The following is a 15723-nucleotide window of genomic DNA, read 5'->3' on the forward strand; positions in this document are numbered from 1 at the left end:
GCAAGGTTATTTTATTGGGGTTATAAAATGGCAGTTAGCGATAAAAACTGTAAGTATTCCAAAACTGAAGACAAAGGTTTGCGTTTTCTTTGTTTCATTCACTATTTTCAGCTAATTTTAGTGACATTCTTGGGAAAGACTGCCCTCCTGTGTTCGCTCATCATAGTATGCTGAGATGAGACAGCCCATGCAGCTGGAATCACTTCAAGCTGGCTATTTTTTTTTATTATTTTTTTTTTTGTTAAATAATCACATTACTGATTCAGAGAGTGAAATCAGCCCACCAAATGTTTGCACAGAAATAAAAGGCTGGTGCAACAGCAGGACTGTTCCTAGGGCTTTCACAGAAGGTGGTAATGCTTGCTAAGTTGGCATCAGTCCTAGAGAGCCATTCTGGGCCTTTAGAATGGCATCGCTGCTTGCAGCTGCTCTTTGCTCTTAACAGAGGCTGCTTATTAAAAGCTCCTAAATTGTTCGATGAAGTCCTAAAGGAACAAAATGCTTGTTAGACACCTTGTAATGAGGTTAGCTATACCACTTCAGACCAGCTCTTCCCACTGATTGCAGCTGTATGGCACCTATCTTCAGAAAGGTACCAAAATATTCCAGAAGTATGAATCCATAATCACCTACATTTCCCATGTCATATTGTTTACAAGTCAGGAATCCTATAAGTGCTTTATAAATAATTAAAACATGAAACAACACTGTATGGGAAAGCAAACATTTTAGAAATGGAAAAACCAAGGTACACAACAGTCTGTCATGTAGGAAGTCAGTTCATAGTGAGCTGGCAACAGCAGCAACTTCTAGATTCCTGCTTCTAACAACATCATTTGGTAAATTAAAGAAACAAATGCTCTTCATTTTGTAGAACACTTGATATTCACATAGCTAACTGCATTTGAAAACATGCAGGAAATCATCTAGCCTCCTATGAGCATTACACTGAAGCACTACAAATCTAGTGGTAAGGGAAAAAGCTTTGCTTTTAACAGTATTCAACAAAACACAAAAAGCACTTAAATAGTCATATAGGCAACTCTAAAGAAAATCTGGTTTTTGTGAGCTAACAAACAGAAGACTATTGTTGTGGCACTTGTGGGTAAAAAAAAAAAGCAGTATACATGTCAATTTTGAGATGCATGTTATTCTGAACTCATGTGTGCACACACGCTAAGTGCATGCGCAACATGCCTTGAGAAAAATTTTATACCAATTAATAAAAATGTATCACTTGATGATCCCTCAATTATTTATTCAGAAAAACATGACACTGAGCCAAGTTTAAAAAAAAAAAAAAAAAAAAAAAACAACACCACAACATTCTTCACTTATACAAGTACCTAAACCAGTGTTTTCAGGAACATGTTCCTTGGTTTTTACATCAGCATTTGCTTAAATTACTTAGAAATAAGAATCCATACCCAGTATGGAAATCCTAGCCCTTTCACCTGTGCATGATATCATAACAAAAAAACACTGTTTCTTTTTGCCTATTTAAAATACATTTTCATACTACCTCCAACAACTGCTTTTGTTAATAACCCCCCCTTTGTTTTGCATAGAAAAAAAAATCAATGCATTTTGCCTTCAATTACAGGGCAGCAACAAGAAAGATAAGAAAAAGGGGGAAAAAAGGAAACTATTATGTGTGCCTGGCGGGCGTGCACTTGCTCAATATTAAATTATGAGCCCAAATTACTTTTTCCTCACTTATTACCTTCTAATTTTACCTTTAGTACTTTGGGGATCACCCAACTAAGTTCTTTTTATGTCTTCTACCACAAAAATATCAGAACAGGTGTTACAAAATGACACCTTTTCCTGTATTTGTACTTTTCCTTTGCCTGGTTTAAATAAATAAATAAATATTTTTAAAAAGAGAGAGATTCTTGTATGGGAACAAGCAAATCAACTATCCCCGATTGCTCCTGCATTCCCCAGAACAGAGACTCATTAATGCTTCAAAACACTTACTGGTGTGATAGAGGTAGTCTTGATTTAGAGGACACATTCTTAACATAGAAATGTAATCGAAATAAGTTAAAACTTGCCTGTAATAATCTCCTTTGTGGAACTTTTAACACTGTTTCAGTTTAAGTTATTTTTTTTCCTCCAGGTAAAGTGGCAGCATTTTTTCATTCATGCAATGACAGAATAAATACTGTTTCTCCACACCTCTCAATAACAAAAAAAAATTGAAAAGAAAAATTGTTCATGCTAGTGTTAATTTTTATACTCGTGTACCTGCATTATCAGTCTCTACAGTTTGCTAATACCTAACGCTACTTGGCAAATGGAAGAACTTACATACAACATCCAAATTAAATCAATTTACGCTTCGTGACTGATCCATTTATAATTCTCCCTTTATAAGAGAAACTAAGCACTAGTAAGGAGAGCTATGATAACTAAACCAGAGCTCAATGGGCTTCACTCCCTGTCAAATACAACCCATCTGGAGGGGACGCCACCATGGCAGCAGGAACCTCCAGTACCATAGATCTTCCCCGCACAACACAGGGGACTGTCCCAGCAAGAACCCAAGAACCTAATACTCAATAAGCTTCTACAACACTCAATAAACTAAAGAAGCTGAAGACATATGGATAGCCAGATGATTGTCTTTATCAAGCTTCTTCTGATATATTTTTGTCACAGCAAAGAAGGACAAACCTTTAAAGAGAGTAGGGCAATTACAGTCGCTTGCTATTTGCATAGCATTAGATTATGCAAATACAGGTCAGTATTAATTACTGTGTCACTAAGAACATGCAATGGTATATCAGTCATGCAGTTTTTGGAATTTAATATTCAAGTACTGTTTCTCTCTTCTTAAAGACACAGAAGGACAGTATTTTCAAAACAGCGCAGACTTGTGTCCAAGGTCTACGATACGTTTTCTTTCCAATGGATATTCAAGCAGTTTTCAAAAGGTGAGCATTAAACATTCCGAAGAAGTCTTGGAATCAAAAGATCTCAACTGATTTTGTGATACAGATTTAGGTGACGTACATAATTGCCACATTTCATGTTTGCAAGCACAGAGTACTTCTATAGTAGGAACGTAAGCACGACTTTGATACACCTAGTTAGAATTTACAAAACAGGTAACGCTGTTTCTGTTTAGGCAATACCAACTGCAGGACAAGTGAAACTGGTACAGAAGCTCATATGACCCTTAAGACAGGACAGAGCAATCCTGAGAAGGCTAGCACTGCAAAGGACAAGCATGTGGACCATTTGCAAGACAAGGCTCTCACCCCCAGGACTCTCGGACCTGATGACCACAGGGAAACGTGGTCAAATTCAGTAAGTGAAGTAGCTGGGGTTTAGCCTGGAGGAGGCTGAGGGGAGACCTTATCACCCTCTACAACTACCTGAAAGGAGGTTGTAGAGAGATGGGGGCTGACCTCTTCTCCCTGGTGACAAGTGACAGGACGAGAGTAAACGGGTTCAAGTTATGTCAGGGGAGGTTTAGATTGGATATTAGGAAACATTTTTTTCCACTGAAAGGGTTATTAAACATTGGAACAGGCTGCCCAGGGAGGTGGTGGATTCGCCATCCCTGGAGGTGTTTAAAAAAAAGGGTAGATGTGGTACTTAGGGACATGGTTTAGAAGTGGTTTTTGCCAGGGTAGGTTAATGGTTGGACTTGATGATCTTAAAGGTCCCTTCCAACCTCAGCAACTCTATGATACTATGGTTCTGTAAGTGCATCCTGTGCTGAAGGCCTGTGACACAATACAGAAAAATAAGCTATTCCTGAAACACACGATTTATTTTTGGATTAGTACTTCAACATTTTTCCAAATTAAACCTCAAGATACCTTTCACGGCCCATTCCAATGACTATCATGTTTTTTATTCAGCAGTTTCAACTAAATACAAGAGCCATTTGGAATCCGAGGGCCCATACCTAATCTGGAACAACCTTATCTGCTGCTCCATTAACTAGATTCTCCTCCTGCAAGGCCCCTGTTCATTTATAGTACGAAGGAGAACCTCGCAGTACCAGTTACCAAGTATAATTTCCTGTCTGCTGGCACAGGACCTCTAACAGAAGTGCAGGGAAAAAAGTGAAAGTGAAAAATAAGACAGTACTTGCCCCTCAGAAGGCATTTTGTTCACACATTCCTTTTTAGCTCTCAGAGTGGAGAAATCAATAGCACTTCTAAATTACAAATTCTACAAACCAGGTGTTCTTGTCAGAGACAAGAATTTTACTCTTTTCATAGACTATTCGGACAAATAATTTTTGAAAGAAGATTTATTACAAAGACTTTATTATCCTTGGTCCCCAAGAACTTTTTTGTTTATTTTAAATCGTATTTCACCTCTTACTCAAGGACTACAAAAAAAAAAAAATGTATAGTAGTCAGAAAGCCTGTAAAAAGAAAAACTGTGAATTATGAACTGCTACGTGAAAGGAGTATTTTGTGTTTGCCATATTACTTGAAAATGACATACTGCTTTAAGTTTTTTGACAAATACTTTTGACTAAACATTTGAGCTGCAAACTTGCAACACAAATGAACTAATGCAAAGCAGTTTGTCTCTCCTAACTTCCAGGAACTCAGAATAATACCAGAAAATAACTTTACAAAGCTTGCCAGAATGGCAATGGCTACACTAGGCAGGGCCATAGTATTGCTTTTCAGTTGGATGTTCTTCAGTTCTGTTTGTGTGACAGCTTTGTAGTTCAAATACAGTATCCTTCATTACCTTTTCCTTTTACAATATTTTGCTACATGTTTCTCAGATTTTTAGTAATTAAAAGGAGATCAGTATTTTAAGGAAATATTAATTGAACACAAGGAACAGGGGATGAAATCTTTCTATCTTCAGTAAAACCATCCATGTATCAAGCCATGCCTTTGACCATTAAACCTTTGCATAAGCCAGTATAAAAAATAAAAAGGCTGCTCGCTAGGACCAAGCAGATTCTTCCTTGTAAGAAACAACCTATAAATAATAGCAAAAGCCCTCCAAAATCTGAAGGGAAAAAAAAAAAAATCTGAAAAAACCCTACGCCACGAGTTTTAAAGTGGAAACAGGCAGTCATGATTAACTGTGTATTCCTTATGGCAATAATTTAATTATACAGAGTAAAACTACAGAGCTTTCAGAAAAGCTTCCCTAATTTACTAGATAATCTACAAGCAGTTTCCTTATATGGCTGGAGAGAAATCACTGCTGTATGCTTTAAAGCTGGAAGATAAATGGCCTGTGAAACAGAAATCATTGTTACTAACTGGAATAATAAAAATCTTGCATCACCATTGTTACAGAATCCTTTCATATAAATGTATTGCTTTTTCTCCTGAGTGTGGTAAATCATCATCAAACCAGTAAAGGTGTTTATTGAATTTATGTAAATTAACAACGCAGCTTTACAGGGAAATAGGAGAAGCAAATGAACAAGAAGCTATTTAGGGCTCTTAGTTTTAAAAATGCTTTAAAATGACATCAAATTTAAAAAGAAAACCAAAATACGTACTTGAGCTTTTATGTTCTAGGCAAAAATTAAAACTGTTTTGTCAATATATAAAGAGACTAGATAATGATCTGGTAAAAAGAGATGAAATACCAAACAGAGTCCAAGTCTAAGAGCTCTGACTGCTAATTCTGATCTTAATATTCTAATGAATTCTTCTAAATATGACAAATCTCGTGTCACCATTAAGAACTTTCGTATTGCTCAACTAATATGCTTTTCTTTACGGAAAAGCTAGACCCAACTGAAGAGTAGGCTTCAGCAGTAGGCACTACTCACAATTTTTTGGTAGAATTAATTGGTTACAAAAACATTTATTGAAATTTAGTCCCACTCTTAACATTAAATATAATTCTCACAGTATATTTTTATCTGCAGGAGCAGCTCCAGGAGTATTTGGCAAGCACAAAGATAATATCATTTCACTCTTAATGCAGAGTTGTTTTGGGGTGGGTTTTGGTTTTTTGGGGGTTTTTTTGGTTTTTTGTTTTGTTTGTTTTTTTTTTTTAAACTCTTAATCATTTTTTGAAGTAAACAGAGCACATATTTAATACATTTTGATCCTGAAAATGGTCAACTTGGGCATCAGACTGTAATAAGGTATAGTTCCAAATTTTAAAATATTAAGCTTCCAAATAAAACTAATTCACCAGCTGCTTCTGTTCTGAACACTAGGCCCATGCTAAAAGCAACCAGCATGGTTAACTGCCTAGACTAACAAAATCCAACCCTAACAGAGTACACCTATTTTTATTTTACTATATATTTATGATAAATTTCTAAAAATTAGTCAATAGACATTAAAAAAAAAAACACCCTTAGGTTTTACTGTAGTTCATACATTTTCATTCACAAAATGAAAAAAAATAAAGAACCAAACAACTTTTAAAGTTTAGGCTTTCTAAATTCTAAACACTAGTTTTGATATAGTATAAAAAGACAAATGAAGGACAAAACCAGCAAAGAATACTATTCACACTCTAGAGCAAAGCAGCTCAGAATCTGGCACAGAAGAGCATAACTTAATGATTAGGATGACTTATCGCTTCGAACCTTGTCCATGGAGAAAGCTCAAAATTTGCCAGAGCCATAGGCGACAATTTTTTAGCACCATAGTTCAAAAGCAGACCCATAAATAAAACTACAATTATCCACATCACTAGAGAAGTCATATTACAGAATTTCCACTGTTGGGAAAATATTATAAATAATCTTTGCAACTTATAAAATATGAGACCTTACTGCTGCCTTTGGCAACTCCTGGCAGCGATGCTTACCTGGCAATACTCCAACCTGAAGATAACAGGCTAACACAATCCCTAGTTTTCTCCTATTTGTGCAACTTTTCCCTCCTCACAATTCAAAGTTCACAGAAATCACAGTTTAGTTAGAGTGGTTTCATTTTTTGCACACACAACATACCTAAAAACATTCACAGATTTAACTTTTCTTAAATCAGAAAAATTTCCATGTATTTTGGACAATATATGGATTCAAGCTCTAGGAAATTAAACACTAGTTATATCTTACCCAGAACATTTCCTGCAGGTACTTCTTCAAGATCTTCAAGTTCTCTTCCCATAAGCAAGTAGAGATTCTCCAATGTACAGCAAGTCATATGAGGTACTAAAGGCATATCATTTGTAGCAGAACACTGGGATGACAGCTACACAGAGTAAAACAACTGGCATTGGATACTTATCACTTAGTACTGATAAAAACTTCTTCCTCAAAACCTCCTTGAGCTATTCCAAAGCTACGAAATACATTCTAAAGCATTTTCGTTTCCGAAGTTAGGTATTAAAAATCAACATATACTTGAAGATATTTTTTTCCGCTTCCAAAAATACAGTCTTGTGGCAAATGAGCAAATGTTACCAAGAAAACAAAAAATAATGCTTTCTTTGGTAATTTTTTAAGTCAATGTGTACTACTTCTAGCTCGCTTTTCATTGTCACTGATAAAACAAATGTTTTAAAGTAAATTCGTAAGTAATGAACTGCGATGATCACAATCTCAAAACATTTAACAACATTTTTTTCCAATACTATTATGCACCTTCCTCTTCCCCAAAAGCATGGTTTTTTTCTTCGCAAGTTTTCTTTGAAACAAAGTATGCACATACTGGATTTATTGTTAGCTAATACAACACTGTACCTTAAACTATTTTGGAAGTGAGTTTACAGACACAATCAGCTATTACCACAATCACCTAAATTACTTTGATACTTTTTGGAATTTCTGACTTGAACTTTCTTTATTTTTGAGTGAGCGATGGGTAAAAAGTCAAGTCATCAGTGTTTCAGAAGAATCCCAAGTTACGGTAACAGTTCACTGTCACCTTATGCAAACAGTTCACTTACCTTATGCAAAGACTCAGCAGGATCATATTTTGGTCCTAAAACAAAGATCTTTTGCCCTCTTCGCACCACGCCGCTGAACACTCTAGCAAAAGCAATGAAAGACTCCTTGTTGTCTGCTTCCTGTTTCATTGCCTTTGAGGTCACGATCTCTGCTTGACCAGTGAGCTGTTGCTCTTCACCTAATCAAAGTTAGAAAAATATATGAAGTATAAAACCAGTTTCTGCCTCATCTGAAGAAAAAAATAATCAATTACATATTACTTTATCACATCTGGCGACACATTAAGGCAGCAAGAATGCCCCATTGTAACTCATAATCCAGTCCTGTTGCTCATACGCTGCTTTTGTACCAATTTATTATTAGTCTGCTTGGGTTTTGTGGTGGTTTTTTTTGTTTTTTAACAGTTAGTCTCATAAAAGCTTAAAGGAATTAAAGTTATATTGGCATAAAGTATGCTAGCAACAAGTCCGTAAGATGGTTCTAGCAGTAAGCTAGACAAATCTGAATTCTTCTATCCCATACATATCAGCAAAAGTTAATGGGCGCACCTTTCTACTTGGAGTGAAAATTATTTAATTTTTCAGCAGAGCATCTCCTTCAAGCATCATCTGTCTCCACTGACTCAAAGTACCGAGAGTAAGCATGTTCCCAGGCATAGAGGTATCCATTACAGCACTTATGATCTATCAGCTTTCTTAAAAATCCCTCCTCACTCTTTGTTCAGTTCCATCTATTGAACTGTTTGGATGGGCACGTGGATGATTCTTTGTAAGGTACACAGCCCTTTGACAACAGCTAGAAACTACTATTAAACATCCTCTGAGAAAAACAAGATAGCAGAACATTACATACCTTTTGCATCACCAGTGTTCCCAGTTACTTCAGACAAATTTTCACTTGGGGTCTTTTCTGACAGCTCCTTTCCTTGATTTGCTGCCAATTTTTCTGCATGCCTTCGTTTTGCAAGTTCACGCCGATGAGCTATTTCTTCTTGAGTTAAAGGCCTACATTGTATTTTAAAACATTAGTATTTGGAAACGTCATTTATTTTAAAATAAATTAAATCACAATAATCAGAATACTATATTTGGCATAAGTAAAAACTTATGCAGAATGCTTTTTGTCCCCATGATATTATATATTTTAAGTCAGCTAAAGTTAGCAAACTTCCTCTACCACATTTAGGAAGAGGCCACCATGTTAAACTACTGTTTATTTTGTTAAAATAAGTCAAGTTTCTCCCACTGATGTGCAAATTGTCATTTTTTCAGAAAGGATCCAAGCCAATTTTCAAAATTGTTTTTACACTATGTCCAGTACGTCATCCTGCGCTAGAATGACAGCTAAAATCAAGCATGCAGTGTACTAATCTAAGCTTACCTATATCGAGACAGTTGGAAAAAAAAAACTAGACTTTTCTACCAAATACATAGGGATCAAATACTGTCATTTTCAATTACTTGTGTTATCACTATTATTTGAAGGCAGTCTTTACAGCAAGTGTTCAAATGCAGGGAAAAGTCTTTGCTTGCTATAGCTACCTTTCCATAGAGTGAATAACTTCGTGAAGGACAAAACACTTAAAACTGAGACAACAACAACAAAAGATAATTTTATTATTCTGATGCAATTTGTATCTACCCACTGGTAAACCCTGCCTTAAAACAAAGTGCTTTAACATAAGATTTAAAGCAATAAGTAACAAAAATTAAAGAATGACATTATAATTCTTAAATAAGGCAATATAGACAGACTTGTTTTTAAATGCAACTCTTTGCAAGCATTTTAAACAGTAAAGTGAGTTACACATATATGAAATCTAACAGCGCTGCCCGAAATTGCCCATTTGATTTTTAAATCTGGCCCTAAATAAAAATCTGTTATATGAGGTTATCTTCTAATTTAATAAAGTCCAGAAGAGGAGATTAATTTCAGACACTAGTCATCTTCTATTTCCAATTCCTCCTCTTTTTCTATTAATTTCCCATATAAAAGAGCTGAACCTGTGATCCTGCTATAATCATTACAGGCGCTCTTAAAAATAATCTATTCTCTTTAGTAATTTCAATGTCAACAGTTTCTCATGTAACATCCTGTCAGGTGCCTACATTTAAAAAAATAATCTTTATCACCGTGGCTTAAAAGCAGGAAAAAAATAAGTTATGCAGATAATTTTTTTATGGAACTAAAATGCCTTTTTTTTTGTGTTAGGAGTAATGGAAATACATATTGCTTTCCAGCATTAATAAATAATTTATTTCCAAAATAACAACCAATGCATATTTTTACATTATATGAATATTCTTAATGGAATTCTAATTTGAGAGAAGAAACAGAAGAATTCTATCGTAAAACATGCCCCTGTACAACACAACTGGACAAACTAATCACAGTCATAGCTCTTGACTTAACTCAAGAAGGTGAACATAATTCCACAGCAAAACCCCAGCTACACACCGTGTCCTTATGCCTCCATTTGCTCATCTGATGGAGGCAAGAACAACGGTTCTTACAAGGTATTAAGATGGTTTAGGATTTTTTTCAATCAAGTGTACCAAGCACACAGAGCTTTAAAATAAAGTGCCCTATTAGTCGGTTTAGCTTGTTTAGTAGCCTTGGACAAGTCACTTCCTCTCTTTAATTTCCACCCTTAGAAAAACAGTCCAAGATTTCCTGAATAGCAGTAGTAGCAATAAATGCTAAGAGAAAAAAAAAAATAAGAGAAAAAAAAAATCCAACAGAGTGAAGCACTACAGCAGTATATTTTTTTTTTTTTTTTTTTTTTTTTTTTTTTTTTTACAGAACAGGCATACAAATATGATCTCTACTAAAAAAAAAAAAAAGAGATTGAATCGCATCCCCAGATCAACTATTCCCAAACAGGGAAACAACCCATCACTTAAAGGTCAAAGTTTTTATATGTAGCCAGTAGAGACACTTACTGGACACTTACTCTGCCCTTAACTGGGTTAATTAGGGGCAGAAAGCCCTGAACAGATTATGTGGCTGAGACCAACTCACTGCCAGAAATATTTTTTTATAGCATAATATGGATGCTTTTCTGCATACAACACATTCTGCAAGAGACTTAATTTAAAAAATGCCTAACAAGACCCTTCATTTTATCAAAATTCTTCTTGGAACTTCAGGAAATCACTTTGAACAGTTATCGTGCTTACCTTGAATCCAAACACTCAACTCAAAAGAGTAAGAAAACTATATATAAATTTAAAAACTCTCTAAAAATTACTTAAGAGAAGCCTCCAGGATAAAATGTCAGAATTTGAAGCACTGAAGACTTTCAGAACCCAGACCCTGGGACAGACACATTATGTGTCATAGAAAAGCCAAAAGGAAGACAAAATTGCCACTATAAACTTCTCAGCAACTTCTTTTTTTTTTCTCTTTAAAAAAATCATCTCTTAAAAAAAATCACTGTGACAGAATTAAGAATACGTATCTCTGAAATCTGGGTTAGTGTGGTATTGCTGTTTGGTTTGTTTATTTTATTGCAAAAGAGAGCGAGGCTGAACAATACAAAATGCAAAGCAGATGGTGAAGAAGAAAACTTTTCTATGATGATTTTTTTTTTTCCTGAAGGCAGCTGTTCAAAGCTATTTAAGGGTTTGGCATGTCTGAAAAATTCCCAGAGGGGAGAGATTGATAGGGAAAGCATAGATGAGACAGCCAAGGGTGTCATAAATGCAGTCTATATATGATGGCATAGTATACACATGAGGACGTATGTATGCATTCCAACACGTTTTAATGTCCAAAAATACTTTTCATTTGTGTAAATAATCCTGAGAGTAAAAGAAAAAAGTTTGCTTGCTTTTTTTCCCTTTACATGGTATTTTAAAAAGTATCAGTATATTTAGGTATCAGATAGTCCTAATCACAAATGTTAAAGGTACCTTAAAATTCTGAATGCACTGGAGTAAGCTGCAATACATATAAGCACAGTAAATTATATTCGCAATTTGATAAGCAGATTGAGTGTGGGGGGGACTTTAGCTAGTAGGTACAACCTAGACTTCCATCCTGGTTTCTGTCAGCATTGATTTCTATAAAATCAGTCACTCCCAGTAGTATCATTAGAAACCACAAAAAGATAACGTTGTCAAATAAATCCTTATATAGAATTATAACACACTCAAGCAGAACACAGAACAAGATTAATGCACATAAGGCACTGGATCTGCAACAAAACCAGTTTTAAATTACACCCTGATTTATTAAATTTCTCCAGTTGGCAAAACCAATCAGAAGGGAAATCAAGTTTGAACAAATGCTGACCAAACCAGAAGAAAGATTCCCTCTTCCTCTTCCTTACCACAGTTCTTCCCTCACCTTTTTTGACTCCATAAGAAAGGATCTACGGCCTCCTAATATTGGCGGAAAAAAATAGGACCATGCAGCCACACAAAAAACAGTAAATGAAAATTCTGGAGCAGAAAGAAAAAGAGAGATTCTCTACCCGCAAAGAGGTGCTATGGCATCCAGACACCACGTGAACCAGGCACAAGTAATAGAGCTGACATAAATGGGTACTACATTATTACTAACTCATCTTAACCTCAACCACGAGGTGAACAAATCCTATGGAAATAATAATGTAGAAAAGAGTATAATGTACATACTATTAACGTTCAGTAGACTGTTGATTAAATGCATCAGATTTCAGGTAATGTACGCAAGCTACTGCCAGTTTCTTCTTTAGTCCCACATTCCCCCAGGATAACTCATTGACTTCAAACTGAATGACAACTACTTCATGCAATCCATCCTCTGAATACAATAGCTTTTCTACCCTTCCATGTTATGAACAAGAGACTTCATTCCAAAGCATTTCAAAAATTCATGATGAATAAAGAAACAAAAAACCCAAACACAAACTGGCCTCTGATTATTATAGAATGTGTTATGTTCATTTTTTTTAACTTTTTAACATTCAGATCATTTTAAAAAGGAAACATCACAGTCGGAATATCAACTGATTTCCAAAAGATGGATACTACTGTCAACAAGTGTCCGTGACGCATCTCCCATGCCATGAACAAGGTTTTGAAGTTGCTGAGACTACTTTCTCTTCATACAGTTTTTACCAGTTTAAATTCCACGAGCTCACGGACACGTGCTTGACTTCGTGAAACTAAGGGCGTAATTTCTGTTAACGTCTTTAAATCCAAGTAATTTATACAGAATCTTCTGGATTACTCTTCCATTACTCTGCTCTTCAGAACTAAGTTCTAGTTAAACCATTGGCTGCTGTTCTGCCCACCGCATGGCACTCAAAGACTTCTGACAACAGCATCCCTAAGGACAGCTCTCTCAAGCGCAGCTTCTTTGCTATAATTCAGCACAGAGTATATCCGGTGGATTTCCTAATCCAACGGAAATTCCTTAATTTCTGGATTAACTGCTTAATGTCTATGGAACTATTTCCACTCACAAGCTAACGTACACCTACCAAGACTACCTTTCCTATCTTGTCTATTGCAACCGAAAGCACTAGGCAATTCACAGAAGAAATATAGGTAATTCACAGTAGAAATAAATATGTACACACAAAATGAACAACTGAAAATTATCTATATCAGAATTTACATAAAATTTCATACAATACTCTTACAGGGCTCCTGCAAAGGGGAATACTCAACAAGTATTTCGTATTATATTACATAGCAATTATCATTCATTCAGAGATATGTAGTGAAACTAAGATATCAAGCTGTCATACACTGCCCTGAGAAACGCTCTTGACTGATACACTGACCTTTAATTTATCTCACATACTAAATGTGCAATAAGGAAAGAAACTTGAAGCAAAACCCTTCCAGAATGTTACAAGCTTTTCTCTTTAAGCTTACAATTACACAAACTAAATTATGTCCAGAGATTCAAATTTCAACCATTACTACATATTCCTCCCTTAAATCAGTTCCAAAGGTCTTAGCTGGATTCAAATCTATACTGTGGCAATGAAATTTATTTCACAATAACCATAAGTAGGGTTTTCATTTTTGAAAAGTATGCATTAAACTATTAATTATGTAAGCGGGTGCCATCTTCAGATGTTAACCTGTAAATCCGACAGGCTGTTCAGATGACTCATGCCATATTCATTTCTAATGCACTAATTACAATTTAGAACAAACTATTAATGCAAACCGAAGATGATGGGTTCAGATCACACTGAAGTCACTGTAAATCATATTGCCTTTAAACATAAAAATTAATTTACTTGCAAGAAGATATAGTTTCTTACAGAGCTTGGAGCTTCATAAATGTTCTCTTCTTTTGATCAAGACAATGTAATGTCTTTTTAGCTGAAGGCTGAGCAAAAATCACAGGATTTATATTTTTTCCAATACAGTTTTTAGGAAACATTAGAAAGGAAATAGATGAAGTACACTACAATCTGTTGGTTTAAGACATGCAAACAAGCTGTACCACAAAACACAGAGACAATTATCATCATAATTTCATGCAGAATTGTATGGGAAAGCACATACTTCATGGTGACACCTAAGAAAAAAAAATACTCCTGATTTCAAGCTTACTGAGGAGAAAGAAGTACCTTTCATATATTCTGAAGGAAAGTTGTAAGGGTATTACAAGTTTTATAACCCTTCGTGCAGTCATGAAATATAATTTTAGTATGTCAGGTTATTTATACTTTTCTTTATTACCACTGAAAAGTAGAAATAGAATTTCTTTAGTGTACTCTATTTATTTACATTATTCAGATGGATCTGAAGTAACATAAATGGTTTGCCTCCTGTTGCTGACACTGTATCACATCATTGTGACATTTATACATGAAAGTCTACAAAGCTAGTAGAGGATTTCATAACAAACATCTGATATCCAAGGTACGTTTTTCCAGTATTTTATATTAAATACACATAGCAACGACTAGAATTACTTGAACGCAATTGTAACTAATTACTAAATATTTCTCTTTTACGCTAGGTTAGATAAAGACAGAATTCTGAGCCTCAGGAAGAGCAAACTAGAACATTTATACTCTGTGCCTAAATACCAAGCTCTGCTTTCATTTCCACACCTACACTCAACCATTCTGTTTTAGACTGCAGTTCAATGTGAACCACCCGTAGAAAGGAGAGAAAGAAATAGCATATGTTGAAAGAACACCTAATTCTGCACACAGCAATACTTAAGAATAAATAACCATAGGCATCATCAGATAACCATGGCCTCATTAAATACAGTAGCTCCAAAAGAAGCCAATATGGCCCTATTTCCTACTGGGTTTGATTTTACATATTTTAATATCTAAAGTGAAGGAGATCACACTGTACTCACTTATCAGGGGTCCTAATTAGTTTGTCTACTCTGCCCAATCACCAATTTTCAGAAAAATTACACCTCTGTATGATTTGGTTGGCATTAGCAAACAACTTCAGGAGTTCAGACAGAAGAAACTGGAAGACAAAACATGTTTGCACGATTCTCATTTCTTTAGAAAACCTGATAAAAACTCAGGGATGTACTGGTACCATAGAAAAGTCAAATAGCAAATCTTTCCAAAGAAACATAAGTATAAGCTGCCAATCTGTTGTAACCTGACCACAAATTATTTTCCCATGTATTGTAGAGTTACAAGAGCTGACAAACTTTGTTATTTAAAAAGTAAAAGCAAAAACAGTAAAAGCAGTTTTAGTACAGAATCTATTAATTTTTAAAGTCACCTTCTAGAAGATATTAGTTGCCAACAGCAGTCTCAAAGGAGGTTGCTTTAATTAAAAATCCAACTCTGGACTTAAAAGAGCTTTTCCCAACCAATGCTTAAAACGTATTACAAGCAGATGTCAGAAACAAGGCAAACTGTAAAA

At 35.2% G+C, this 15723-nt stretch overlaps 1 protein-coding gene across 3 annotated transcripts in view; it reads right to left on the minus strand.

The window, feature by feature from the left end:
- The window catches only part of EFL1 (elongation factor like GTPase 1), an 82904-nt gene that overhangs the window by 49957 nt on the left and 17224 nt on the right, over nt 1–15723 (minus strand). For all 3 annotated transcript variants that reach the window (XM_054213696.1, XM_054213695.1, XM_054213694.1), the window contains exons 13-15: nt 8717–8868; nt 7864–8042; nt 7031–7166 (exon numbers count right to left, since the gene is read on the minus strand). In XM_054213696.1, coding sequence (XP_054069671.1) covers nt 7031–7166; nt 7864–8042; nt 8717–8868 — 467 coding nt within the window. The remainder of the gene's footprint in view (nt 1–7030; nt 7167–7863; nt 8043–8716; nt 8869–15723) is intronic.

Source organism: Rissa tridactyla, chromosome 9, assembly GCF_028500815.1.
Source record: "Rissa tridactyla isolate bRisTri1 chromosome 9, bRisTri1.patW.cur.20221130, whole genome shotgun sequence".
In the NCBI taxonomy this organism is placed as follows: domain Eukaryota; kingdom Metazoa; phylum Chordata; class Aves; order Charadriiformes; family Laridae; genus Rissa; species Rissa tridactyla.